Here is a 27,643-nt window from a genome sequence, read left to right on the forward strand (position 1 = left end):
GACAGAACCTGGCTGGAGAACCTAGCTATGATGATCACCTGAACGCTGCCTCTGTGTCATTCCCTCTTCACCGACTCCGTCCCCACCTATGGGAACCCCTGGACCTGCTGGGGCTGGACCCCAACACTTAAAACTGCTCTAAAAAATGAAATCTTAAAACATATAATAGACAAAATATTTGAACAGATTCTTCACAAGAGAAGATAGATGAATGGCCATACTGAGCAGATGAAAAGATGCTCAACATTGTGAGTCATCAGGGAAATACCTCAATTAAACCACCATGAGACACCGTTATGCATTCACTGGAATGACTAAATTAAAACGATTGCCAGTACCAAGTGCTGATAAGGATTTGGAATTCTCCCCCATTGCTAGGGGGAATTTCAACCAGTATAATCCCTTTGAAAACGTTTTTTCTACAGCTAAACATCCCTTCATTTTTTTGGGGGGGGGTGTGTTTTAACCCCCCCCCAAGGACATGCTTATAGAGAGGAAGGAAGGGCGGGGGGGGGGGGGTGAGAGAGAGAGAGAGAGAGAACATCGATCAGTTGCCTTTTGTATGTGCCCCAACCAGTGATTGAACCTGAAACCCAGGTATGTGCCCCGACTGGGAATCGAACCAGCAACCTTTCAGAGCACAGGACAGCAGTCAACCTGCTGAGTCACTCTGGCCGGGCAGCCTTCATTATTAGACTCAGCAATTTATTTACCCACAAGAAATGAAAACATTGTCTACACAACAGCCTGTGCAGGAATGTTCACAGCAGTTTTATTCATGATGGCCAAGAATCAGAAACAGCTCAAATGTCCACCAGCAGGTAAATGGATAAGCAAATTGTGTCCTATCCATACAGTGGAATACTACTCAGAAACACAAAGGAATATATATTTATACATGCAACAACCTGCATGAATTTTTAAAACTTTATCGGGAGCAAAGCCAGGCACAAATGCATACATACAGCGTGGATTTATGTCAAATTCAATATATAAGAGGCCAATCTGGGCTGTAGTGACAGAAAACAGGTCAGTGGTTGCTTGGGGCTGGGAAGGGGTGGGCTATTGATTGCAAAGGGAGATTTGGGGGTGATGTGAATGTTCTACCTTGATCGCAGTGTTTGGTAGTTTCGTGGGTGGATAAATCTGTCAAAACTCATCAAATGTATACTTAATGTGGATACGTTTTATTGTACGCAAATTATACCTCAATAAAGTTGATTTTAATTTTATTTTTTATTGATTTTTAGAGAGAGAGAAACATCCATTTGTTGTTCCACTTATTTATGCATTCATTGGTTGATTCTTGTATGTGCCCTGACCGGGGATTGAACCCACAACTTTGGCCTATCAGGACGACACTCGAACCAACTGAGCTTCCAGCCAGAGACAATAAAGTTCATTTTTAAAAAATCAATTCTTCAGAAAATCCTTTTCTGACCATGCATGCTCCTCAGACTAGGTCAGCCCCACCTGCACCTCCACCCCCGGGCTGTGCACGCCTTTCACAACCTGTATTTTTCTTCCACTGCATTTCCCTGAGTTTGTAGTTATGTTTTTATTGGTTTCCTGTCTGTTAACGGCCTCTAGGTGGGGAACACCAAGAGGCCCAGGATCCCATCTCTCTGGCTCACCACTATTGCTAGGCACCTGGCACCATTCCTGCACACAGTAGGTGCTCATATAATAAGCACTCATTAAGTGAACAAACACAGGAGCTAGTAAATGGAGAGGAAGCAAAGGGACGAGCGGAAGCTCTGTCTGGCCCCAGCCACCCCTGTGGGGCTACAGCTCTGTGGACTGGATGACCTTGGGGCCCCTCCACGTGGGGCCCTGGCTCCGCTTGGGGAAGTTGAGTCTGTGCAATTCTTCGGAGATCTCCAGGAAGGTCTTGCCTTTGGTCTCAGGAAGGAAGAAGCCAGTGTAGATGGCCCCACAGACACACACAACGAGGAAAGGCACATAGAGGAAGTAGGACAATCCCTCCTATAGGTTAAAAGAGACCCTGAGATCCGGTGTGGCTCTATTCGGCCCCAGGACAGGTCTGCAAGAGGGACGTGTCTTTCTTTGCTTAGATAAGCCCCATCCCCTTTAGTCTCAGTCTCCTCGGGTGGAGGCCTCCCACTGGGGTTTTCATGCGGACAGGGACCACACCTAAGGCAGCTCCCCCTGGGGGGAGGGGCAGGCCTACCATGATGAAGGGGAACCCCAGCCCAACCAGGAAGAGCATGATCCACATGAGCGCCCCGCAGACCATGTAGGCAGCAGGCCGGGCCATCTGGTCAAACAGCTCCGTGGCCAGGATCCCTGTCACTCCAGCTGAAAGGAGGGGAGGGACAGGGGCCTGCCAGCCAGGGAAAGTCCCCAGAGATGGCAGTGGGGGACCCCTTGGTGTTCTTCTGGAAGCTTCGGTGCAGGTGGGGGTGGGGCATGCAGGTGACATGGCATTCACATCCACCCGTCTTCTCACCCAGGTGCCCATGTTCCTTCTCGGCAAGTCCCAAAACCCAGAGCCCCTCGAGCCCACTCACCGGGGCCGATGCCAAAGCTGAGGATGAAGGCAAAGATGCAGGACATGGCCAGGTAGGGCATCCAGGGAAAGGAGCTCTGCAGCAGAGGGCCGGGGTGAGGTGGGGGTCAGCCGGCACCCCGCCGCCCTCCTCATCCCCGCCAGCTACCTGCAGGCACAGGGCCGCTGTGAAGATGCTCCCCCAGCAGGTCATCAGGCAGTACCCCCCAATCAGCAACACCCGCCGGCCTACCCTCTCAATGACCATACACTGCAAAGGAAAGGGGCCTCAGCAACTGGCCTGGGACCCCGGGCCGTGGTCCCCTTGGTTTGGGGTGAGCAGCGGGGAGGGGCCTCATGAGGAAGCGGAGGGTGGGGTAGGGGGCAGTTCATTGCTGCAGTTGATGAAGAAATTAATTTCCCGCAGGCCACCCAACTTCATGGAGTTCCCTCATCTCAAAATCGCGGTTCGAGTGCCCAGCAAATAGTAGGTGCTCAATAAACGCTGGCGAGCTCCCGGTATTTTAACAGTGACCTGGAGTGGGAAATGGCTTAAAGAAGAGGCCTGAAGCCCTCAGGGTGTCAACACCCCAGATCCCCCCTCTTCCAGGGGCTGGGGGAGGCCAGCCCGGAGCCAGACTCACACTGATACACGCTGTGAGCAGCTCGCAGCACCCGGTCCCGATGATGGCATACTGGACCTTCTCCAGGGGGACTCCCGCCTCCCCGAACACGGAGGAAGCGTAGGCGTACATCTGGGGAGGCGGGCACAGGGCGGGCTCTGGGGCACGGGCTCCCTGCAGCCTCCCGTGGCTCCCAGGGGCCTGCAGCACGCAGTCCGGAGGGAGGGGCAGGGGCGGGGGATCTCACCGAGTCGTTGCCGCAGAGCTCCATGGCGCTGCCCAGCACGACCAGGCTCACCACCTGCCTCCGCAGGCTGCGGTCCTGGAACAGCTCCCAGGGGCGCCAGGCCCGCAGGCCCTGACAGGCCGCGCGCTCCTCCTCCAGCTCCGCCAGCTCCGCCGCCAGGTCCTCAGTGCCCCGCAGCCGCCGCAGCGCTGGGACAGAGAGGGGGTGCTGAGCTCTCTCTCCCTGGCCTCTCTTTGGTCCCCCACAATGAGCTTCCTATCCCCAACTACCCCCCCCGCCCCCCCGCCCGCCCCAGGCCCGGGTGGTCAGATGGGATGATCTCCCTGGCCCTGTCCGCAGCCTCAGGGACCAGAAAGGACGTTAGAACCTCGGGATTCGGTGGATCCATCCAACAAAACAGCGACTGGATGAGTCTGTGGGGAGGGCAGGCCCCTCTTCCGGCCCACGCCTTCGGGGACCTGGCTCATTTCTATTTGGCCATCATTATAAAATCTCGCCAGGCTAGCCCAGTGGTGCCAGAAGGAGCAGAGATTGCCCAGCTGGTAGCGCACAGATCAGCCGATGCCCAGTAGGCCTGCATGAGTGACCGGAAGGGGCAGAGCCACCAGCCAGACCCAGCCCTACATCAGCCAGCCCCAGAGAACTCACAGAGGCGTGAGCTCCGCAGCTGCTTCTGTTGTTGGCCACGGAGATGCAGCGATTGTTAGGCAGAAATGGAAAACCGATCAGTGAATTGGTACAAGGAGTGGGTGCCGCCATAACTAAGACCTGTGACTTATGTATCGGTTCCAAGACCAGACAGAGAATGGTGAGGAGGCCAGACAAATGCAAGCACGTACCTCGGTTGCAGGCTCCTCCCTGGCCCAGGCCCTGGTCGGGGCTCATGCAGGAGGCAACCAATAGGTGTGTTTCTCTCACATCGATGTTTCTCTCTGTCATTCCCTCTCTCTTCCCTCTCTCTTCCACTCTCTCTAAAAATCAATAGAAAAATATCCTTGGGTGAAGATTGAAAAAAAAAAAGACATGAGCACAAAAAGACCTTCAGAGGGAACAAATTGTAATTAAATTTAATTTATTCCAAACTTGTGATATTAGTTTAATAAAAATTTCTTTTTCTTTATTTATTTTTTATTTTTTTATTTTTAATATATTTTATTGATTTTTTACAGAGAGGAGGGGAGAGGGATAGAGAGCTAGAAACATCAATGAGAGAGAAACATCAATCAGCTGCCTCCTGCACATCTCCCACTGGGGATGTGCCCGCAAAACAGGTACATGCCCTTGACCGGAATCGAACCTGGGACCCTCCAGTCCGCAGGCCGACGCTCTATCCACTGAGCCAAACCGGTTTCGGCTCTTTTTCTTTATAGTATATTTTTATTGATTTTAGAGAGGAAGGGAGAGGAACAGAGAGATAGAAACATCAGTGATGAGAGAGAATCATCGATTGGCTGCCTCCTGCACGCCCCCTACTGGGGATCGAGCTGGCAACCCGGGCATGTGCCCTTGACCGGAATCGAACCCAGGACCCTTCAGTCCGCAGGTTGACACTCTATCCACTGAGCCAAACCGCGAGGGCTATAAACACATATTTTTAAAGAGAGACAGAAAAGAGAGAGAGAGAGAGAGGCATGTGCAGCAGAGCTGAACTGCTCCAGCCCAGACCAGCCTGGACGGGGCAGTCCTTCAGCTGCCTCTTACAGCAGAGCCAGCCCAGCTAAGACCAGCAGAGCTGTGCAGCCAGCCCAGTGAGTAAATGAATGGAAAGTAAAGTAAATGATTGTTGTTGTTTTCAATCCTTACCAGACAATATGTTTATTAATTTTTAGGGAGAGAGGAAGGGGGACAGAGAGGGAGAGAGAGAGAGAGAAGCATTGATTGGTTGCCTCCCTGACCAGAATCGAATCGAACCTGCAACCTTTTTGGTGTACGGGACGACGCTGTAACCAACTGAGCCACCTGGTTGGGGTAAGTGACTGTTGTTTTAAGCCAGAGATTTGGGGATTGTTCTGGGGCATCGTGACTGTGGCCATAGCTAATGAATAAGACCGTCAGCACCCCGCTGGCCTTGGGCCAGGGAAGTCGCACATGGTATCTCATCCTGCACGTGTGTGGGAGCTTTCTCTGCACCGCCCTGGGGTTTTGAAGGGACTGACGGACCTTCAGAGAGAGGGACCACCTTTCCCTGAGAAAAGGGGACCCCCATGCTCTGGGCAGAGGCGCCCATTGGCCGAGAGTGGTCTAGGGACCTGAGGTCAGGGACTCACCTGCCAGGCAGGCCTCAGTGTCTCCACGGTCAATGAGGAGGTAGCGTGGGCTCTCGGGGAGCAGGGGCAGGGAGGCCAGCTGCAGCACCCCAGGCACCAGGCAGCTGGCCAGCAGCAGGGGCCAGGCTTGCCGGCCACCCAGCAGCTCCCTGGAGAGGCAGAGGAGAGGCCAGCCAGACACCTCCATGCCAGAGCCCTGCCCCCCTATCCACCTGCTCCCCACCCCCCAACTTGCCTGCCTGTCCTGTTGAAGGCAGAGGGTCTGCATGGCTCTGTGCTTCTTCCTAACCAGCTCTGGGCCTGGACACCAAGACCCCTCCCACCGGGTAAGGACCCCAGCCCGGGCACGGCTGTGGCCCCACCTTCTCCCTGACAACTCCCTTCCCAGGGCTCCAGGCTTGGCCTTCTCCTCTTTTCTGGGACGACCGAGACAGGCTCCCCTTCAAAAGCCCAGACCTTCCCCCTCTTCACTGTTAAGACCTGCTTTCTGCTTCCTCCTCTGGAGAGGATTGATGAGAAGGGTGATTCACACTGAAGTGTGGCTCGCTGAGAACCGTTTTGTGCACCGGCAGATGGAAGGGGACAGGTCTCAATACCGCAATACAAAGAAGCCATGCCTTCATCTACGTCAGTGGTTCCCAAACTTATTTGGCCTACCGCCCCCTTTCCAGAAAAAATATTACTCAGCGCCCCCTGGAAATTAATTTTTTTTAAATTTTAATAGCAATTAAACAGAAAGATATATGTATTAATGTTTCTACCCCCTTCAAAAGCCCAAACCTTCCCCCTCTTGTCTGTTGAGACCTGCTTTCTGCTTCCTCCTCTGGAGAGGATTGATGGGAAGGGTGATTCACACTGAAGTGTGGCTCGCTGAGAACCGTTTTGTGCACCGGCAGATGGAAGGGGACAGGTCTCAATACCGCAATACAAAGAAGCCATGCCTTCATCTACGTCATAGGTGGGGAGGAGTCTAGACAAAGGGCTTTTACTGGCACATGGGGGACACTTACCTGAGTCCCACCACTTGTCCCATCACGATCCCCAGGGCAGTGAAGATGGCTGAGGTCATGGTCACGGCTCCCCGGAACTCCTTGGGGGCACTCTCCCCCAGGTACATGGGCTGGATGCTCATGCCCACACCTGGCCGTGTGCACGCAGACAGTCAGACCGCAGCCTGGACCCCCTCCCCGCAATGCCCGGGCCTGCCTCCCCACCTCCTGGCACCTCGTCTACTGGATCCTGGCACAGAGCTGCTCCCTCACCCCATAGGCTGAGAGCACCCTCCACCTGCTGTAGGGCCAGCAGGACTCCAGGTCCCCCCTTCCCCCGCCCCCAGGACCTCTGAGATAGAAGTCTTCCTCAGATCAGCCCCATCCTGTCCCCTCACCACAGTCCCACTCTGGTCATCGGTCTCTCTAGACCCCGTCACTGGGCTGAATGTAAAGGGCTCCGAGGGCGCTGAGCGGGCGGTGGGAGAAGGGAAGGGCAGCATCCGATGCCCACCCGCTGTCCGGCTCTCACAGCGACACTCACTGACCACTACTCTGCAGTGCTCACCTCACCCTGACTTCTCCAGAGACACCTGGCACCCAGGCAACTAGCGGGAGAACGGAACCGGACAGCACTCCCCCTGCCCGCCCCAGACGGCAACAGCCGCCAAACGCTAGGAGGCCAGTATCTGAGCATCGTCCACCTGCTGGGAGTGCCGGTCCCTCCCTGCCTGGCCTGGGACCAGGAACCGGGTCTCCTTTGGGTGCAGGGAGCTGGGAACAAGGTGATGCGTCGATGGCCAAAGCCTCAGAGGTGCCCTGCTCTCCCTCCAAGCAGGTGGGGACCTAGCCTTTGTGCTAGGTCCTCGTCCTCGGGGCACAAAGACAGAGTCTGACCCAGTTCCTGTTCCCTGGAGTGTGGGCTGTTCTTAGTGACTCACTTCTCACAAGTAGACTGTGGCAAAACTAACGGTGTCTGGCTTCTGAGATTAGGACATAAAAAACAGCCCAGCCGGCGTGACTCAGTGGTTGAGCATCGACCTATGAAGGTCATGGTTCTATTCTCGGTCAGGGCACATGCCGGGGCTGCAGGCTCCATCCCCAGTAGGGGGCGTGCAGGAGGCAGCCAATCAATGATCCTCTCTCATCATCGATGTTTCTTTCCTTCTCCCTTCCTCTCTGAAGTCAATAAAATATATTTTTTTAAAAAATTGGGACCCCCCTCCTTGAGCATACACACATACACACACACATACACACACACACACACACACATACACACACACACACACACTCTTCTTTCTCTTTGATCACTTACGCTGGAGGAAACCAGCCACCGCGTGTGAGACCCACAGGCTGAGGACTGGGCCCCCTGCCAACAGGCATCTTGGAAGCAGGTCCTCCAGCCTCGTCAAACCCTGAGTGACTGCAGCCCTGCCTGACAGCGTGACCTCAGCCTCAAGAGAACCCAGCCAGAGCCACAGCTAAGACACTCCCAGGTCCCGACCCACAGGAACCATCAGGTAATGAATGTTGGCTGCTTTAAGCCACTACACTTTTACATACTTTGTTTTACTGGACTAGATCCCTAAAAGAGATGTTTACACCTGGCTGTTTACACAGTAGGGAGTCAAGAGGGGATTTGCTGATGGGAACCCCTAAAAGCCCAGATGGATGTGCTCAAAATTCTGCTCCCTCACGTGACAGGCCCCCCAAAACTGAGGAGCCCCTAACAGGCTATTCTGCCTCTGTCTGGAACAGCGGTTCTCAATCTGTGGGTTGCGACCCCTTTGGGGGTCGAACAACCCTTTCACAGGGGTCGCCTAAGACCATCGGAAAACACATATATAATTACATATTGTTTTTAAAAAAAATATATTTCTTTATTGATTTCAGAGAGAAAGGGAGAAGGGGAGAGAGAAACATCAATGAGGAGAATCATTGATTGGCTGCCTCCAGCAGGTCCCCTACTGGGGATTGAGCCCGAAACCCAGGCATGTACCCTTGGCCAGAATTGAACCTGGGACCCTTCAGTCCACAGGCCAACGCTCTATCCACTGAGCCAAACCAGCTAGGGCTACATATTGTTTTTGTGATGAATCACTATGCTTTAATTATGTTCAATTTGTAACAATGAAATTGGGGGTCACCACAACATGAGGAACTGTATTAAAGGGTCGCGGCATTAGGAAGGTTGAGAACCACTGGTCTGGAAGATCAGAGAACTCATCTTAGATGCCTTTACACCTTGGCTGCCAGGAAGCTCATGCCTACTTAGCGCATTACTCAAACGCACGACCCCCCCTGTTGGTGTGGGTCTGAGAATGTTGTCCTCACATCCCTATACAACTTTTTTGATTTCCCTATATCCACTTTCAATGTCTAGTTATATGAGCCTTTTTAGATAAACCATACTTAATCATTGTTGCAAAATTAAGGTAGGCATGAGTGAAAAGTAAATCAACGGATAAAGAGAATAAATTAGTGAACGAAGAGAATAAAAGAATGAGCAGGAACGGAGAGGCAGGTGAGATGCCCTCCCCCGCCCCCCCTACCTGCGCTGACTCCCATGAGCAGCCGCCCCAGCATGATCATCTCGAAGGAGCCTGCTCTGTGGCTGAAGCCAAACAGGATCGCCGCGGCCACCACAAAGACGTTGTTCACCAGGAGGGACTTCTTCCTTGGGGGGAGTGGGGCACAGGCAAGAGGGGCTCAGGTCAGTCCAGAGGGACAGCCCCTGGGGAGCCCTCTTTGCAACCCCAGCCAGCCCTAATCAGACGTGTGTGTGTGTGTGTGTGTGTGTGTGTGTGTGTGTGTGAACTGTGCTAAGGACTCTAAGCGACTGGGTGGGAATGACCACTAGCCATTGTACCTGCGTCACACGTGGTATGTCCCAACGCACTGCAAACCATTCTCTTCCTGCCTGTCCCACAGCTTGAAATGACAGATGGATATGTATGGCTTTATCCCTCAGAGTAAGCACCCCTCTCCTCAAACTCCCTTGTAAAAGGAAGGGACCGGTAGCCCTCCTGGCGTGTCTCAGTGGTTGAGTGTCGACCTATGAACCAGGAGGTCACGGTTCTATTCCTGGTCAGGGCACGTGTCTCGGTTGTGGGCTCGGTCCCCAGTGTGGGGTGTACAGGAGGCAGCCGACCAATGATTCTCTCTCATCATTGATGTTCCTATTTCTCTCTCCCTCTTCCTTCCTCTGTGAAATCAATAAAAATATATTTAAAACAAAAGAAAGAAAAGATTGGTTACAAAGGGGGAAATGAGGCCCAAAGGGGGAAATGAGGCTATTGTTTACAAATAGCATTTGTTGGCAGATGTGGAACTAGACACTGGAGTCCTCCCTCTACCAAATCCGCTTGAGCTGTGACTCTCATGGTGAAACTACAGGCATTCCTCGGCCTGCAGACTGGGGTGACCCTCAGTAAACTGGGGTGACCCTCAGTAAAGGCCACTGGGGGCACACAGGAAGCACTTACCTTCCCAGCATGACGGCCAGGGGCCCGGCAAGCAGCGCTCCAAAGAGGCCCCCCAGGGGGTACAGAGACACGATGAGGGACCACATGATCAGGATCAGGTGGTCAGGCAGTGGCTGGCCGGTCCTCGCCTGCCACGTCTGATTGGTGAATTCCTGAATGTGCTGTGAACAGAGATGCCAGTCAGCCTCCCCGGGAGGGGACTACACACGCTAGGCCTTCTCCCCACGGGGAGAACGAAACTACAGACAGAGCAGGAGGCCAAAGGTCACCGTCACTTTCAAGGGGGTCTGGGCCACATGGCCGCCCTCCTGTGCTACTGAGTCTGCACGGCTATGACTGCACCCCCTCTGGCCTGTGTGCTCTCAGCGCCCCACTCAGTCCTTTGTGGTATCGAAACCCACTGACTTCTGCTGCGTGTCTCCTTGGGACCCCGACTGTGGCAAGTACTCGTCTGGGAGAACACATGACTCTGTTCATTGGTAAGACTGGGAATTAGGCCCGAAGAGGTGAGATGACTTGCCCACTGCCTGAGCCACCCGCCACCCCACCCCCAGAGCTGCCACTCAGGAAACGGAACAGAGGCCACGAGGTTAGGAATGACTGTGCTCGGGAAAGACCCACACACCCGCTTCCCTTGGTTAGAGATGAAATGTCAGTGTCTGGCGGGTCTTCGGCCTCCCAACCAGATGTGAGGGAGGGTGTCAGGAGGGCTGGGGATTTAGTGTTGGGCCAGCTCAGGGTAATGGCTGTCAGCCTGGTACCCACTAGGTTCCCCTGGAGGGAGGACCTTCCCAGAAGAGCCAACCTTGACTGGAACTCCTCAGGAGTGACCATTCAGTGAGGTAGGGGAGGCTCCGAGGCCAAGAGAGTCCCATGGGGGGGGACGGGACTAGTGATGGCCCACAGGAGACAAGACGTGAGAGTGCCCGCAAGTAAGTCTGCCCTGGCGGGCACTCACATCCTTGTTGAGTGAGCAAATAAACAAATGCAGCCGGTTCAGACCTCCCTTTCTCAAGCCAGCAGTTCTTCCTTTCTCTAAGAGGCTGGCGGCTGGAATGGTTTCTGCCCAGAATGTACTCCCACCTGGGCTTCTGCTACCCACTTCCTCCTTTGGAGAAGTTCTCTTCCATTGTCAATTATAGCCCCTACTAGAGGCCTGGTGCATGAAATCGTGCACGGGTGGGGTCCCTCTGGGTGGCCTGCAGGGATTGGCCGAAACCCACAGTCCAATACTGCCTGCAGCTCCTACCTGCCACTCCCGCTCATCCGGGCCCCACTGTGCCTGCCGTGGGCTTGCGCCCAATCAGTCCCAGAGAGGCTCCCGTTGCCTCAACAGCGCTCACCAGCCATGAGCCCTGCGTCTGGCACCCTCTCAAGGGGAATGGCCTGCAGAATCGGGCTGAAACTGGCTCTCCGACATCCCCCGAGGGGTCCTGGATTGCGAGAGGGCACAGGCCAGGCTGAGGGACCCCACCAGTGCACAATGGGTCCAGGGACGGACCGTGGGAGGGCTCCAGGGCGTGCAGGCCCATCTTGCTCAGTCCCGATGATCAGCGGGACCCCAGCAGCAAGCTAACCTACAGGTCGGAGCGTCTGCCCCTGGTGGTCAGTGCATGTCATAGCGAGAGGTTCAGCAGCCTTAGCATATTACACTTTGATTGGTTGTTCAGTTGTTCTGCCGTTCGGTCTATTTGCATATTATCCTTTTATTATATAGGATTGGTAGTCACCTGATCCAGACGTAGCCAATGGAAGTGCTCAGCCCTCCTCACCACATGATTGGTCTAGGGGTGGGCATGTGATCCAAGCCAGTTAATCACTCTTCCCAGGCCTCTCTGTGGAGAGCTACCAGGGAGGACTTTTATTTGGGGATTCCCAGCTGATAAAAAGTGAGTCTGGCCCAGCCAATGTAGCTCAATGGTTGAGCATCGACCTATGAACTAGGAGGTCAGGGTTCGATTCCTGGTCAGGGTTCAATTCCTGATCAGGGCACATGCAGGGATTGCAGGCTTGATCCCCAGTAGGGGGAGTGCAGGAGGCAGCCAATTAATGATTCTCTCTCATCATTGATGTTTCTCTCCCTCTCCCTTCCTCTCTGAAATCAATAAAATATATATATATATTTAAAAAGTGAGTCTGGTGACAGCTGCTGTCTTGTCACTGGGTAGAGGATGAGGCCAAGCAGGGACAGGAGAGCCCCAGTTCCATCCTAGGGCCTGGTTCCTGCAGCTCTCCCCCCCCTCCCCACACACACGGTTTATATCCCCACATCTTTCCCAGCGAAGTGACAGGACACTTGCCCTTCTTCCTTAAGCAAGTTAGAGGCGGCTTCTATCACTGGGGCTCACCGACTATCCTTTCCACAGGCCCCGAATGAACATGGACAGGGGCCAGGCCAGCATCAGCTGCTGGGGATTCACAGATGATCCAACACTGAGTGAGCCAGCAGGAGGGACAGAGGGGCCCAGACAACCAGCACAGCCCGAGTGCTGACAGCCACACCGAGGGCGGGGAGGGAGGGTGACGTCCCGCTGGGGGCTGGTGAGGGAAGGCACCAGGAAGGTGATGGCATTTGGGTGGTTCCTGAGGGGCTTCTGCGGGGGGTTGTGGGGTGGTGGACAGAGAGGGCTTCTCAGCAAAAGGAGGGTCTGAGGAAGGGCTGTGCGCATTCAGGGAGCTGCAAGACAGTATAAGACTTGGGGCTGCGCCGAACCGGTTTGGCTCAGTGGATAGAGCGTCGGCCTGCGGACTGAAGGGTCCCAGGTTCGATTCCGGTCAAGGGCATGTATCTTGGTTGCGGGCACATCCCCACTGGGGGCGTGCAGGAGGCAGCTGATCGATCTCTCTTCTCTCATCAATGTTTCTCTATCCCTCTCCCTTCTTCTCTGTAAAAAATCAATAAAATATATTATTAAAAAAAAAAAGACTTGGGGCTGGGGAATGAAGGCGGGAGCCATGAACGGCTCTGACCCCAGGAGGCCTTGGATTTCAGCAGGATGTGTCTGTCCTCATTCCTATAGGCACTAGGAAGACACAGAATGTTCTGGGCTTGATCAGACGTGAGAGGATCTAGAAGGGGAGAAGCTGAAGGTAGGGAGGCCAGTGAGGAGGCTGGGCCAGCAATCCAGACAGGAGAGATGGGGCCTGAACCTGGGTCCTGGCAGAGACATGGGGAGAAACAGCTGGATGCTAGAGATAGTGAAGGACTTGGTGTCAGAGTAAAGGCACTGGGCAGACGGTGGAGTCATCGGGGATTCAGGAGGAGTGCAGGTGAAGGGGGAGGATGCAGAGCTGGATTTGAACCCGAAGTACCTGTGGGACATCCCAGTGGGGGCGGATGTGTGGGAGAAAGTGCCGCCAAGTGGACGCTGGCCTGAACACCACAGGGGACAACTGTCAGCTCAGCTGGTGATCGTAGGCACAGAAGGTACATACCACGGTTGGGGCATTGATGATGGACAGGTTATAGCCAAACTGAAAAGTTCCACCAATGCCAGCTGCACAGATGGTCTGGAGCAGGACCCTGCCCTGAGTCTAAGGAGAGAAGGGAGGACAGGGAGTGAGTAATATCAGCCCCCACCGCCCTCCCAGGACCAGAACCTGCCAATTATAACACTGCGATGCGTGTGAACCAGGCACTGACAGGAACCCAGGCACAGCGGGGAGGCGTTACCTACTCACGTGGCTGGCAGAGAGCAGGACCCCACCCAGTCTCCTGCTCTGAAAACTCAGCGTATGCCGAAAGCTCTCTACTCCCCAAAGGTATAACAGTGAACTACTTCCCTCAGCTGTCTTCCTAGGCATTCACAAAGTAGCTGACTATGTAAAAATCAAGTCATTGATCTTTCCCCAGTAAATCAGACTGCCTTTCTTGTTTTGGCAAATTCGTCTGCAAATTTAAAGTGCTACAAATTAATTTTATTATTTTTTTAAAAAATAAGTAGAAGTTTCATGGCAGAAGGATATTTGGCTAAAGAGTTTCTGAAGAATTCCCCGAGGACTATTTATTCATTCATCAGTGCAATTCCGAGTGCCTGTCCCATACCGGCACTGTGCTGAGGACAGATACAGCCAGGAAGAGACAGCATGCATTCACCATTTAGGGAGATACTGTGCGGGAGTGGGGGGTGGGGCGGGGAGAGGCTCCAGAGGGCAGGATTCTGCCAGAGATCTTGCCACAGGTCTGCAGACAGATAGATCCATGACAGGCACCCTGGCTGCCCACAGCTCCTATAAGGCCTACGTAACTTCCTCCCAAGCTGGAGGCTACGGGAGGAAGCCAGGTGAGGACCCAGGGGTTTAGTCTCACTGTAGTCACATCACAGCCCCAGACGGGCTGCAAGAGACCCAATGCCTGATGATGACAAGTGAGCCCATGTGGCAGGAGATGCTGGCAGGCCTCCAAGAAGCAGGAAATGGTTTAGTCCACTGAGATTGTTGGTGGAGACTGCCTAGAGCCGTGGTCGGCAAACTGCGGCTCGCGAGCCACATGCGGCTTTTTGGCCCCTTGAGTGTGGCTCTTCCTAAGCCTTAGGAGCACCCTAATTAAGTTAATAACAATGTACCTACCTATATAGTTTAAGTTTAAAAAATTTGGCTCTCAAAAGAAATTTCAATCGTTGTACTGTTGATATTTGGCTCTGTTGACTAATGAGTTTGCCGACCACTGGCCTAGAGCAAGCATGTCCTAGAGCAAGCATGTCAAACTCGCAGCCCTGGGCCGCATGTGGCCCACAACGAATATTTTTGCGGCCTAGCCAATATAACGGTATGTAAGAAACGTTTTAATAAAAATGTCGTAACTTCATTTTTACAATATCCTGTTAGACATAATTATTAATAACGAACTACAATGTTCGCTATTGACTGATTTGTTTTGCATTCGTTTCCCTTACGCACCTTACGCGCAGGCGCACCATTTCTCTCCACTAATACTAGCAGCGAATATTTTAGCAGCCAATGGCCACGCATTAGTCTTGTACTGACTTGTTTGGTGTGCGTAACAGGAAATATTTCACTTTCGGAGAACAAGAAAAATAGGTTTATTTGTGTTATGCTTATTAATTTATTCAATGTCTGGTAAGTTAATGTTCAAGAAAAAATATTAATTTTTATTAAAATGTTCTATTTTATGCTAACAATGACTCATTTATTTCAGCCTTTTGTATTCAGCATGTCTCTATCGAAATAAACCTACGTTTCTATGAAAATTGAAGCTTTTGCTTTTTTGCGGCCCACATAAACTTAAACCTTGTTTATTTGGCCCGTGTTAACCTTTGAGTTTGACATGCTTGGCCTAGAAAAGCAACCAGACACTAACGATGATGGTGATTATTAATTCAGTGAACAAATATTTCTTGCCTCCCTATTATGGACCATAAACCTACTGCTCTAGCTTCTGGGGACGTAGCAGTGAACAAAAGAGACACAATCTGTGACCTCATGGAGCTTTTCTTCCAGTGTGGGAGACAGGCAGGAACAACATGAGCAAGGAAAGTGTATAGTATGTCAGCTGGTGCGACTGAGACAGGAAGCAGAGAGGGTGAGAGGGGGTGTTTGGAGAGGGTGGTCAAGGTTATGCCCTGAGAAGGTGACGTCTGCATAGACTTAAAGGAGATAAGGGGAAGCCCCAGGCAGACAGCTCATGGAAATCAGTGCAGGTTGGGGGAAACCCAGAGAGGAGCGGTGTGGGCTGCCCCCAATCTCTCTGTGAGGCAGGACAAGGCAGGGTTTTATAGGAGACGGAGGAGATGGAGGTTGGGGAGAGAGGTGAGGATGGCACACAGTCAAAGAAGGGGCTGAGGTAGCCAGAATCGGGGCGTGTCTGGCCTGCCTGAGGGCACAAGACCGCGCAGGCATCCCGAGGGACGCTAGCCTGGGAGGCTGGGGTCCGCAGGTCCTGCAGATGTGTGACCACATGCAACCCTGCACTAGCCCCCAGGCCGTACCTGCGCACGAACACCTGCATGCTCTTCCGAGCCCACACACCTAACTCCACTGTACAAGCAAGCACGAGACCGTTTTTGTACATCTGACGTCTCCGTTAAGCCTTGCAGCGTGGCTACGCCTGTGCAGTTCACGCCGAGCTGCGATTCCTCCTCTGAAAGGCCAGGGCCAGGCGGGTTTTGGAATGTCGACCTTCCCGGATCGCAGGAGGGCATCGGGCACGTGCACATTTCTCCAGCGTTCAGGAGCAGAGAGGCCTGCGGGGTGGGCTTGGCCCCGCGAGGGAAGCGAGCGCGGTCGCGGCGCGGGAGAAGCGCGCGCGCGTGGAGCCGGGGCTGCGCCACCCGCCCAGCCGGCAGCCGGGAGCGCCGCGTGGGCCGCGCGCAGGCGCATGCGCAGTGGGGCCCGGAGAAGTGCAAATCATGACCGGAGCCGAAGCGGACGCGCAAGCGCAGTGGGTGCTGAAATGGCCGGTGAGTTGCAGACTCGCGCAAAGCACAGCCCCCGGCTGGAGCGCGCGGCCCCGGTGCACGCGCAGGGGCCCCGGGTGTTACGGGGAGGGGGCGTCCCGCCAGCAGGTCACCTGCGTCCGAGGCTGCAAGGGTGGCTCCTGTTCGTCCTCCATCCCTCCCTTTGCGCCGCTCTGAGGTGGAAAGGCCACTCGCTCCTCCTTACTCAGCCGCGCCTGGGGCCCCCCGCTGCAGACCGGGAGGGGTTCTGGTCCAGGGCACCCCGGCCGAGCCCCGGCATCCGGCCCCGCTGGTCGCAGCCGAGGGCTCAGGTCCCCGCGCTGCAGACTCGCCCGAAATCCCCTCCCCCGCCGCGGCCTCCGGGGAGGCTCCTGCCTCACCCCCTCTCGAACCTCCTCCCCGTCCCTCCCAGCCCCTCCGCCCGGCTCCCCTGTATCCCGATCGGGCGCCCCTGAGTCCCCTCTCCCCGGCAGGCCCTGCCCCCGGGCCACCCTCTGAGGGCCCAGCCCTGGATTCTAAACAGACATCCCCACGCTCACCCCGTTCAGGGGGTCCACCCCTCTCCCCGGAGGAGGGAGGACGGAGGAGGGAGGGACGAAGGCAGACCCACCGGCCTCGGGAGCACGGTCATCAGCCCGTCCTGGCAGAGCTGGCGGCTCTGAGCGCGGAGAACCCGTCTCCGGTTGCCGCCAGGAGATTTATTACGTGAGAGGCCGATCCGGCCTCGGTCCCGACGCTCTGCGCTCCGAGGTGCGGGACCACAGGGTTCGCCGGGCTGGATTAATCTTTCATTTCTCAGGGCTCCTCGGGGAAGCCAGACTTGCCAAAGACATTCTTCGTGGCCATGGGAACGCAGGCGTTACAGTAACCTTAGGAAGTCATCCGAGCAAAGCCTGGGCACACACCCGAATGGACCCCGCAGCGTCTCTATGGCTCATGCCTCGTTTTTGTTGGATTCTTGCTGCCCTGAATTTTTTAAAGCATGCAGTTAGCAAGTTGCTAAGATTTTATCGTGGGGATTTTCTTTATGAGCTCAGCGACATCAGTAGAGTTTCTAATGGGAAACCATCCTTGAATTCTTGGGGGTAAACGCAACTTGCTCATAATGTTGTGTTAACGCATCGTTGGTTTCAGTTGCTAATATTTTATTTAGGTAGATTTATTTCTTTTTTCCAAAACAACTATTGTGTGGTTTTTTTTTCTCTCAAAAATTAGTGGAGAGCCTGGCTGGTCTGGCTCAGTGGTTGAGTGTCAGCCTATGAACCAGGAGGTCACATGCCCGAGTTTCAGGCTTGATCCCCAGGAGGGAGTGCAGGAGGCAGCTGATCAATGATTCTCTCTCATTATTGATGTTTCTCTCTCTCTCTCTCTCTCTCTCTTTTTCTCTTTCTCTCTCTCTCTCTCTCCTTTTCTCTCCGAAATCAATAAAAATGTATTTTTTAAAAATTAGTGGAGAAACAGTGGGCTAACAACTGGTAGTGGGACAATTAATTATCTGTGTGTGTGTGTGTGGGGGGGGAATGAAAATGGATCTCTGCCTCACCCCATACAAAAAAAATCATTCCAGGGACACACAAATCTACTGCAAAAAAGCAAAGTTTAAACATTTTATAACTTCAGGATAAATAAGGATAAACCACACGGATTCCTTATGAAGATTTAATATCATTAAAATTAAAACTATTGCCCTGGCTGGTTTGGCTTAGTGATTAGAGTGTCCGCCCAAGGACCAAAGGGTCTCGGGTTCAATTCCCGGTCAAGGGCGTGTACCTTGGTTGCAGGTTCGATCCCTGGCCCAGTCAGGGCGCATGCAGGATGCAACCAATCGATGTTTCTCTCTCCCCCTTGCCTCCCTCCCTTCCATTCTCTCTGAGAATCTATGGAAAAAATATTTTCAGGTGAGGATTTTAAAAAAAATTAAAATTATGTGTTAAAAGACACCATAAAAAGGTAAAGCTAAAAGCTACCAGCTGGTGCCCTGGCTGGTGTGGCTCAGCTGGTTGGAGCCTCATCCTGTGCACTGAAGAGTCAAGGGTTTGATTCCAGGCCAGAGCGCATACAGGTTTCAGTTCGATCCCCTGGTCAGTGCACCTATGATTCTCTCTCTCCCTCTCCCTTTCTCTCTAAAATAACTTTTTAAAAAAGAGAGCGAGATAAAAGCCACCAACTAGGAGGTGTCCACAAGCTCACGACCAACGAAGTATAGTTGTCGTCAAAATACATAAAGAATTCCTACATATCCATAAAGAAAAGAAAACGGGCAAAGGCTATGAACAGGGAAGTGACAGAAGAGGAAACTGAAGCGGCAACCAACAGCAACGAATAAAAAGATGCGCACTTGTTATTAGCAACCAGGACATGCAGATTGCATCCACAACAGTGGATTGTTTCACGCTCAATGGAATGCTCGTATGGTTGACGAAACCATAAATTGGTGCCGGAACTGGAGAGCACTTTGGGCGTCTCTGACAAATTGAAGTCCCACTCCCCCGTTTGCCTCAGAGACACTCTGAATCCCATGCTCAAGAACTTCTGTTCACAAAGGCAACATTGTTTCTGTCAGAAAACTGTTAACAACCCAAATGTCAATATTCAGGAAAAAGGAGAAATACTCATTGGGGAAGAAAAATGAAGTAGAGGAACCGTATTAACACAGGTAGATCATAAAGCTGTGTCAATAAAGATGTAGAAAAGTTCATGGACGATAAAGCCTTTATATTAATTTGGAAATATTCCAAGCCACGCTTACGTCTTACATTGGGCGGGAATATATACACATGTAGTAAAAACTAGAGGGTGTGCATGGGGCGATAATCGCCAAATTCAGAATTGGGTTTAACATTCTGCGTCCGGGACCCTGCCACGCTGTACGCACCCCGCCCGGGATCACTGCTATGGGCATCCAGGCCTGCCCTCCGGTCCTCCTTGGTTCTCCCCGAAATGCCACCTGGGCACCCTGCTGGCCCAGTGCCCCTGGTGGGTGGGTTTTCCCTAAAGTATCCTCAAGCTGGGAAGGTGAGGTTTCTCTTCGGCAAATATTAACCTGAGTATCTGAAAGTCATGGCTGTATTTGTGGACCCAGTGCTGTTAATCTTTCAACCCACAAGTGGGTGGCTTCAGCCTCCTTTGCAGAGGTCAAGCATGAAACTCCACAAGGTCAAGCCTGTGCCCGCGTCCACCTGCCTGCAACCCCCCTGCTGCGAGTCGGAGCTGGTCTTTCTCAGATTTCCAAATCCAGCAGCATGCACGGCGGGGTGAGGGCCTGAGCCTGCCTGACCCCCGGGGCGCTGCCAGGCCACACAGCAGTCCGGACGTGTTGAAAGGACCGCCACTGCCTCTTCCAGCCCCAGGCGGGACAGGGGAGGAGGGGTGACGTGCCACCAGCTGCTCAGGGACTGCGTGGCCTGTGGCCAGTCCTGGGTGCTGACACCCCTCCCTCGTCGGGAGAGGCCACGCCCCCAGGCTCCTTCCTGCACGCGAGGGCCTCTCACTCTGCAGATGGGGAAACTGAGGCCCGGGAGCGGCAGGAATCTGCCCCTGGACTCAGCAGGAGGCAGGGCTCACACTAAAAAATAATACCGCCAAGCGGGGCCCCAGGCCGGCCGGCTCTTCTGCTCCCTACACCTGCAGAAGTGGGGGTCCGCCTCCCCGACCCGGGGCCGAAAAATGCCTCCGCTGTTACCCGGGCCTGGAGACCCGGGCCCGAGCGAGGGGCGTCCCAGAGATTCGGTCTTCAGATCCTCGGGAGTCCCATTCGGTCCCCCCAGACTCCACCCCCCACGCGCACCCCTCAGTTTGGCCTGCAAGTAATCCTTCGCCACCGAGATATTTCTCCGGTCACTAGGGGGCGACAAAGCCCAGGCGCTGAAGGGTCTGTACCGCCGAGCGCCGCCGCCTCCCCGGGGAACAAAGGGGCCTGGGCCAGCGCTGCCCAGCGCAGTGGAGGGCTGTCCCCGCAGCCCCGGGCTCAAGTGCCCCCGCTCCACCCGCCGCAGGCGATTGCACTTCCTCTGTCCAGCGCAGCCAGCCGGTTAGGCGCCAGGTAGGCTGGGAGGCCTGGCGTCCAGACCCACCCTGCCTCTGCTCCATGCGGGGTGGGACACGGTCTCGGTAGGTAGGTGCCTTCCTCCTGCATCCAGGGCTCAGGCTGGACTCAAGGCCCCTGGCATCACCTCCAGGCCCAGCCTCGCAGCAGGCCGGCCCATCACTGGGGTGAGTGGCGGGTAGGCCCTACCGCAGAATGGGGTCCCTAGCACCTGACACCAGCAGGCTGAGTTGCTCGGGGCTGCCTCTGCCTCTCAGCCTTGGTTTCCTCATCTGTCAGCTGTGGCTCCATGGGCAAGCTGCTCAAAGGCCCTGCTTGCACCTTGTTCCTCCCACTTGACTGGCAGCCTGGCCCCACACCTGGATCCTCCCCAGGCGTGCCTTTGGTGGAGGTCGGGAGGCCTCTGACCTTGGGCACCAGGCCACCAGAGTGGGCGGTGAGCTGACACCAAAGAGGCTCCTGCAGTTCTACCAGGGACATCCTCTCTCTGAACCTCCAGCTGCTCACCTGTAAAATGAGGACATCAGCCTCCAGTTGCTCACCTGTAAAATGAGGACATCATAGCCTCGTGGGCACTGTGCCCTCAGCCCCCTGAGTCTGTGCCAACAGCCCCCTGTGAGTCTGTGCCCTCAGCCCCCTGTGAGTCTGTGCCCTCAGCCCCCTGTGAGTCTGTGCCCTCAGCCCCCTGTGAGTCTGTGCCAACGGCCCCCTGTGAGTCTGTGCCCTCAGCCCCCTGTGAGTCTGTGCCAACGGCCCCCTGTTGACCCCTCCAGCACCGGGCATCCTGAGGGCAGGCACAGGCTCTCTCTTGATGCCCGGACAGAAGCTACCCTCGGGTGGGCTACAGCCTAGTTGGGCATCCTCAGCCCAGGCAGGGAGGGGTGCAGGGCGCGAGGCCCGGGAGCAGCTCCTGCAGGCTCCACCCAGAATCCTGCTTTGCCCTCCCCCCACCCCAGCGCTGGCATTTGCTCCAGTTCTGGGTCACATTTCCAACTTAATGGTTCAAAAGAAAGAAAGAAACCCAACCTACAACCAGCTGAGGCAGCCCCTCCTGACCACCCTTTGATATCTGAGGACTGAATAATGGGGCTGATTGCGGATAGGAGACTTGCAGTCATCTTAATTAGAAGGAAAGAATGTCCTCGTGGTTGGCTGTTCTAAAAATACAGCTGCACCCACATCTGGAAGGGAAGGGGGGGGCGGCGGTTAGTCCGGAGTCTGAAGTGCTGATGCCTGCATTCCATGGTCGGGGGGGGGCCCCCCCCAAGCAGGGCCCGTGGCAGGGGAGAGGGGAGGACACCAGCAGTCGGTCCTCCTGGCTGGGCCACCTGGTGAGCCTTTGGGATGGAGTTGAGCAGGCAGCCCATCCCTTCTTGGGTCCACCTTCACCCCTTCCCCAAGTGCTCCCCACACCCCGACTCAGTCTCCTCCACTATACAGAGGGGATCTCAGGGGCCTGGGGAATTCGTGCTGGTTCTTTTTTTTTTTTTTAATATATTTTATTGATTTTTTTACAGAGAGGAAGGGAGAGGGATAGACAGTTAGAAACATCGATGAGAGAGAAACCTCGATCAGCTGCCTCCTGCACACCCCCTACTGGGGATGTGCCCGCAACCGCGGCACATGCCCTTGACCGGAATCGAACCTGGGACCCTTCAGTCTGCAGGCCGACGCTCTATCCACTGAGCCAAACCGGTTAGGCTGTGCTGGTTCTGTTACAACCCCTGCCTGACCTGGGCACAGTGGGCATCCAGCCACAGGCTCTAGACCAGGGAGGTCATTTTCTTCTGGATTTTATGATTTGGGGTAGTATTTGTCAGCTTTTATGAACTTTTTTTTTTTTTTTAGTATTGATTTTAGAGAAGGAGGGAGAGGGAGAGAGAGAGAAACATCAATGATGAGAGAATCATTGATCGGCTGCCTCTTGCATGCCCCACACTGGGGATCGAGCCCACAACCCGAGCAGGTGCCCTGACCAGGAATCGAACCGTTCATCGGTCGATGCTCAGTCACTGAGCCATGCCAGCCAGGTTCTTGACGTTTGTTTTATTCTTATTCTAAGAATATAGTCACTTTTGTACCTAATCTTGCATTTGTTTTCTTAAAGAGGCCACTAATCCCTCATGAACGTGAAAGGCATGCGAGCGAGGGGTAGAATTTCTTGAACGAAATGTGCAGGCAGGAGTTCTAGTGGTGTCATCAGGGAGGACAAGGACGCCTGGGTTTCTGTCCCAGCGCACACACGCGTGTGAGCTTCCCGTCCCAGCGGGTGGGCGAGCACCTGGCATGGGGAGGACCCGCCCCCGCCGGCAGTGTGAGCAGGGCCTGGGCTGCTTGGCGGATATGTCGGCGATGCACCAGGCGGGAGGTACGTGAACCCTGGACCTTGCTGAGCCGCTCCATCCACCTGCCCAGAGCTCCAAGTCACTAGTCCTGGGCGGGGAGGGACTCCCTGTCATTCCAGGTCCCTGCCCGGCCTCAGGTCAGAACTGCCTGCTAACCTGGCCAGCAGGTGGCGAGTAGGAAGACCGGCGGACAGTGTGGCCTCAAGTTCCACAGGGCCACCCAGGGCCACCCTGCCCAGGCCCCGTGTGCAGCAGACTCGCAGGCCTCTCACCGTCTCACACTCCGGCCCAGCCATGGGCTGAGTCAGCCAAGCAGATCATCTGCTTCTCCCAAAACATAGCCGCGTGCTGAGCCCCAAAATAGCTGAGGCGGGGGAGGGAGAGGCCCGCTGGACACAGGACTCAGGGGCCAGGCTGCGGTGGCTTTGACATTCTGGCCGTGGCCACAGCAGGAGTGGGACTAAGGAGCAGTGGCTGAGGCTGGTGGGAGGCTCAGGCTCGGGCTCACCTGGCAGCCGGGGTTGGGAATGGAGCATCCCGTCCGGGCATCAAGGACCAGAGACAGCGAAACTGAAGCTCACACAGGAGCTGCGTGCCCACGCTGCTCAGCAGAGGAGCATCAAGGGAGCAGAGCCTTTTAAAAAGTATTTGTATTTTTATTGATTTCAGAGAGGAAGGGAGAGAGAGAGAGAGAGAGAGAGAGAGAGAGAGAGAGAGAGAGAGAAGCATCAATAATGAGAGAGAATCATCGATAGGCTGCCTCCCGCATACCCCACACTGGGGATCGAGCCCGCCACCCGGGCATGCGTCGGACCTGGAAGTGGCCCTTCCTCCCCCATGAGACAGAGTTCATTCCTGCCTCCACACCTTGGCTCATGCCACCCTCCCTGCCCAGCGTGCCCGCTCCTCTTCCCATTCCACCACTGTCTTTGTCAAGAGCCTCGTGCCTGGCAGCCCCTCAGAGGGCCTGCGGGTCTTTGTCCTTGGACCACTCACCAGTCAAGCTCCCCTCCCTGCTTAGCGTGAGAGTCTGAGTCCCCTCGGCCAGAGGAGGGGCTCCAGCAGGACAGGGGAGCCCCAGCGCCTCCCTCCCATGCCCTTCGGGCTTCCATGGGTGCCCCTGACCCCAGGCAGGTGAGAGCTCGGGTTCGGGAGGAGGCCGGCGAGGACACAGGCTCGGGAGAAAGTCCTTCCCGAGTCATTCTCCCTCACAGGCCTTCACCCATTCACAGCAGAGACTGGCCTTGAGGGGCGGGTCAGCCATGGCTGTCACAGGAAGGGCCCCTGCCCAGAAGTCTCCAATGTCCTCCTTTAAGCTGGAGGAAACTCTAGGGACTCTTCCAACGGGCCCCTTGCACTGGAGGAGGGGCGTGGGGAGTGCCCGGGCCCACCACCAGCCCGAGGCTGCCAATCCAGCCCTGGGTCCAGGTCTGCGGCTTTCCTGGGTCCAGCACTGAGCAGCCAGGGATAGAGAGATATGGGGCGCGGTTACGGTCTTTGGACAGGTTCAAGCCTCGGACTAATGAAAGGACAGGGTCTTCTCATTGCCACGTGCAAGTCCCAGCTGGAGGGCAGGGCCCTCCCAGCACAATCATAGCCAACGGCTGTGGTTGTAAGCTCGAACCTATGGTCGGAACACGTAGCCCCACGTGCCTTGTGATAGAGTTCGGGTGCATGTAGTTGAGTGAGGTTGGAACTCACGAGAATGCTGTAAACAACGTGATCACGCCCCTGCTTTGCCTCGTGGCATCTGCTATAAAATAAAGACACGGCTTGTGGGCGCCGGTGCTGTCTCCCCATCAGGGAGCAGCGTCCCACCGAGACCCAGCTTTCATTCTCTTGTCTGTCTTTTCTCAATCCTTTCATCCCCCCCACTCAGGGTCACTGAACCAGGCTGAGCTGGCATGGCACATAAGGCACCCTGTGGCTGAGTATGCCATGGCCGTGCCGGCTCCCCACAGAGAGAATATGGCACAGAGCCTCTGAGGGCATGGCAAGAGCCACAGGGGGGCAAGGAGCTGGGGGGACTGGACTGGGGGGGCCAGGGAGCGCTCCCCTGAGGCGGTCATGTCCCCACTGCACCCCAGACTCGGCCTGCACCAAACCAGTGGGTGGTCTCCCTCCCAAACCGGGCCTCTCCCACGTCTCGGCCCTCTCTCTGCCAAGTGCTAAGGTCTGCGGTTCGTCTCCGTGACCCATTCACTCCCTGTCTGTCACATGCCTGGGGAAAGAGGCCACAGCCTGCATGGCCCTGTTCGGCCTGGTCCCAGCCTTCTCCAGCCTCACATCACACGCAGCTCCTTCTCATGGCCCCTGCCTTCCCCGTCCTTCCATGCCACCTCAGGACCTTTGCACATGCTGTTCCCCTGGTGGGTCTGGCTACGCCTACTCAGCCTCTGCCTCCTTCCTGCCCATACCACCCAGAGGCCCCCTGATTCCCGCCAAGTCCAGATTTTGCTACCAGGCTGAGGGCCAGGCTCAGGTCGCCCACTCGGCTGCGCAGGCCTGACGCAGCCCACCTGGACGGTTTGTTATTCTTGCACTCGGCCACAAGCAGCTGCTGCTGAGCGGGTTCCGGATTCGGTGCTAAAAATATCCCATGACCTAGACAGGAAGGGCCAACGGCCACACAGCTGCTCCCGGGAGGGCCTGGCTGAAGCTGCAGTAGAGGCCCACCCACCGTGGGTTTGGGGGTCCATGTGCTGGAAGGGAGTGGGCACAGAGCTCACAGCTCCTGAAGAAAGGCCCTGGAGGATGTTCAGGGCCAGCAAGGGGTACCATGTGTCGTCAAAAGGAAAATGCAGCTGCCTCCAACATGCACACAAAAATACCTGGTTTCTGATTCTCCTGGTTTGTTACCACGCGCATGTGTTGCCTTTGGAATACATGACATTTAAACATTAAGTGTGTGGGCCTAACAGAAGATAGATGGGCTCTGGTCCCTTCAGGGAGGGCTTCCTGGAGTAGGAGGCATTGCTACCACCCTCCCTTGCTCTCCTCTCATTTATTTTATTTTAAAAAATCAGGTTTATTCTCTCTTTTTTTAAAAAAAAAACCCACGTTATTTATTTATTTATTTTATTTTTTGTTAATCCTCACCTGAGTATATTTTTCCCAATGATTTCTAGAGAGAGTGGAAGGGAGGAGGAGAGACACAGAGAGGGAAACATCAATGTGAGAGACACACATTGATTGGTTTGCCTCCACATGTGCCCCAGTCAGGGCTGAGGCTTGAGCCTTCAACTGAGGTAGGTGCCCTTAACCGGAATCAAACCCAGGACCCTTCAGACTGCAGGTCAACGCTCTATCCACTAAGCCAAACCAGCTAGGGCGATTTTATTTTTTAAAAATATATTTTTATTGATTTCAGAGAGGAAGGGAGAGAGAGATAGAAACATCAGTGATGAGAGAGAATCATTGATCAGCTGCCTCCTGCTCTTCCCCCACTAGGGATCAAGTCCGCAACCCAGGCAAGTGCCCTGACCAGGAATCGAACCGTGACCTCCTGGTTCATAAGTCAATGCTCAACCACTGAGCTATGCTGGCTGGGCTTGCTCTCCTCTTTTAACAGACCATCTAGGCTGATAGGAGGAAAATGAATGAATGAATGAATGAGCCAGAGATCTGGGCAGTCCCAGAAGCGAGAGGCTGAGGCCCGAATGGGAGGTGGTGGTGGCCATGAGGTGTGTTGGAGGGGAGGGGAAGGCCTGAAGAGTTCCATGGGAGCATCAGCTTCGATGTGGGGCTGGGAATGGGGCAGCGGTGGCCCAGGTTCCTGGACAGTCACCGGCTGGCGAGGGTCTCTCCTAGTGTGTGAGGCCAGTGAGGAGGCAGGCAGGCTTGGTGGGCACTCGGGGGTGCTGTACTGCCTGTAGGCACTGGACAACCTGGGCAGGGGACTTAGGGATCCTCTGGGTGTCTCCAGACCTGGGGATCCCGGGGCCCCTTGCTCTGCAGCAGCAGGCAGGTTCACGAGGCCAGAGAGGCAGCTTGGGAGCCGGCCCGTTGTCACCTTGGCAAGGAAACACAGGCCTCCTCCTGCCACAGCCCTCAGCACAGGAGAGAGAAGGTGGCCCAGCCGGCAGGCTTAGCACAGACAGCTAAATTAGCATCCAGCACACTGCCTGCCTTCGTCTCTAGGCCCCTGGGAACATGTGGTACCCAGGGCTCCTTTCCATAAATAACTGTCTAAAGGTGCCAGAGGGTCAGGGAAGAAGTAGACCTGGTGTCTCCAGACTTGCCTGTCCTAGGCCTGGAGAAGCCTGGATTGGACCCCAGGCCCTGCTCTGCCTCCTACTGGGCCTCAGTTTCCCTATCTGAGGATCTCCCAAAGCTCTGAGAAGGGAGAGTCTGCAGTAGAACCCAGCAGTTGCTCCCTGGATGTCTGGCCCAGCTGGCTGCCCCCACCCTGAGCTCCAGGAATGTGTTTCTCCACCCCCAAACGGGGCGCCTGCCTTATCAGCCCCGTCTCAGGAGAGACAGACCCCCCTGCTGATTATGACAGCCCCTTCTGTTACCCCAGCCTGACCCTGAGTGAGGGCCAGCCAGCGCCTGCTAAGTGCCTGGAGGCAGGAAAACCTCCCCTTCCCCATGCAGACAAGAAATCCGACCTCCCTCGCTGGCTCCCTCCCTCGCTGGCTCCTTCGTGACAGGGAGGTGCCCGCCCTGGCGTCAGAGGCCCTGGATCCCCGCCCTGCTGCCATGCCTCCACCTT

General features: G+C 55.1%; 1 protein-coding gene across 2 annotated transcripts; it reads right to left on the reverse strand.

The window, feature by feature from the left end:
• Positions 1–1,031: 1,031 nt before the first annotated feature.
• Positions 1,032–17,325, reverse strand: SLC2A11 (solute carrier family 2 member 11). Of its 2 annotated transcripts, XM_006099496.3 has the most exons (13): positions 17,079–17,325; positions 16,653–16,767; positions 13,559–13,657; positions 10,124–10,284; positions 9,191–9,315; positions 6,657–6,786; positions 5,647–5,795; positions 3,380–3,567; positions 3,154–3,264; positions 2,679–2,780; positions 2,532–2,607; positions 2,192–2,319; positions 1,032–1,986 (listed from the first exon to the last, which is right to left on the reverse strand). In XM_006099496.3, exons 2-13 carry the CDS (start codon positions 16,692–16,694, stop codon positions 1,786–1,788), a joined length of 1,512 nt encoding a protein of 503 aa, XP_006099558.1. In that variant the 5' UTR covers positions 16,695–16,767; positions 17,079–17,325; the 3' UTR covers positions 1,032–1,785. The 2 variants fall into 2 exon arrangements, with proteins under 2 accessions (XP_006099558.1, XP_014320482.2); XM_014464996.2 differs by lacking the exons at positions 16,653–16,767; positions 17,079–17,325 and adding an exon at positions 16,072–16,297.
• Between the last annotated feature and the right edge of the window lie 10,318 nt (positions 17,326–27,643).

This window comes from Myotis lucifugus, unplaced genomic scaffold (assembly GCF_000147115.1).
Source record: "Myotis lucifugus unplaced genomic scaffold, Myoluc2.0 scaffold_276, whole genome shotgun sequence".
Classification (NCBI taxonomy): domain Eukaryota; kingdom Metazoa; phylum Chordata; class Mammalia; order Chiroptera; family Vespertilionidae; genus Myotis; species Myotis lucifugus.

What these genes read in the sequence shown, in the direction of transcription:
- SLC2A11 (XM_014464996.2), bottom strand. Translation starts at nt 16,284, where the DNA reads ATGCCCTCCTGCGATCCGGGAAGGTCGACATTCCAAAACCCGCCTGGC. An exon ending in ATGCAGGTGTTCGTGCGCAG is followed by an intron (nt 13,658 to 16,071) that starts GTACGGCCTGGG and finishes TTCTCTCCTTAG; the next exon opens with ACTCAGGGCAGGGTCCTGCT. An exon ending in TGGGGTTCCCCTTCATCATG is followed by an intron (nt 1,987 to 2,191) that starts GTAGGCCTGCCC and finishes TTTAACCTATAG; the next exon opens with GAGGGATTGTCCTACTTCCT.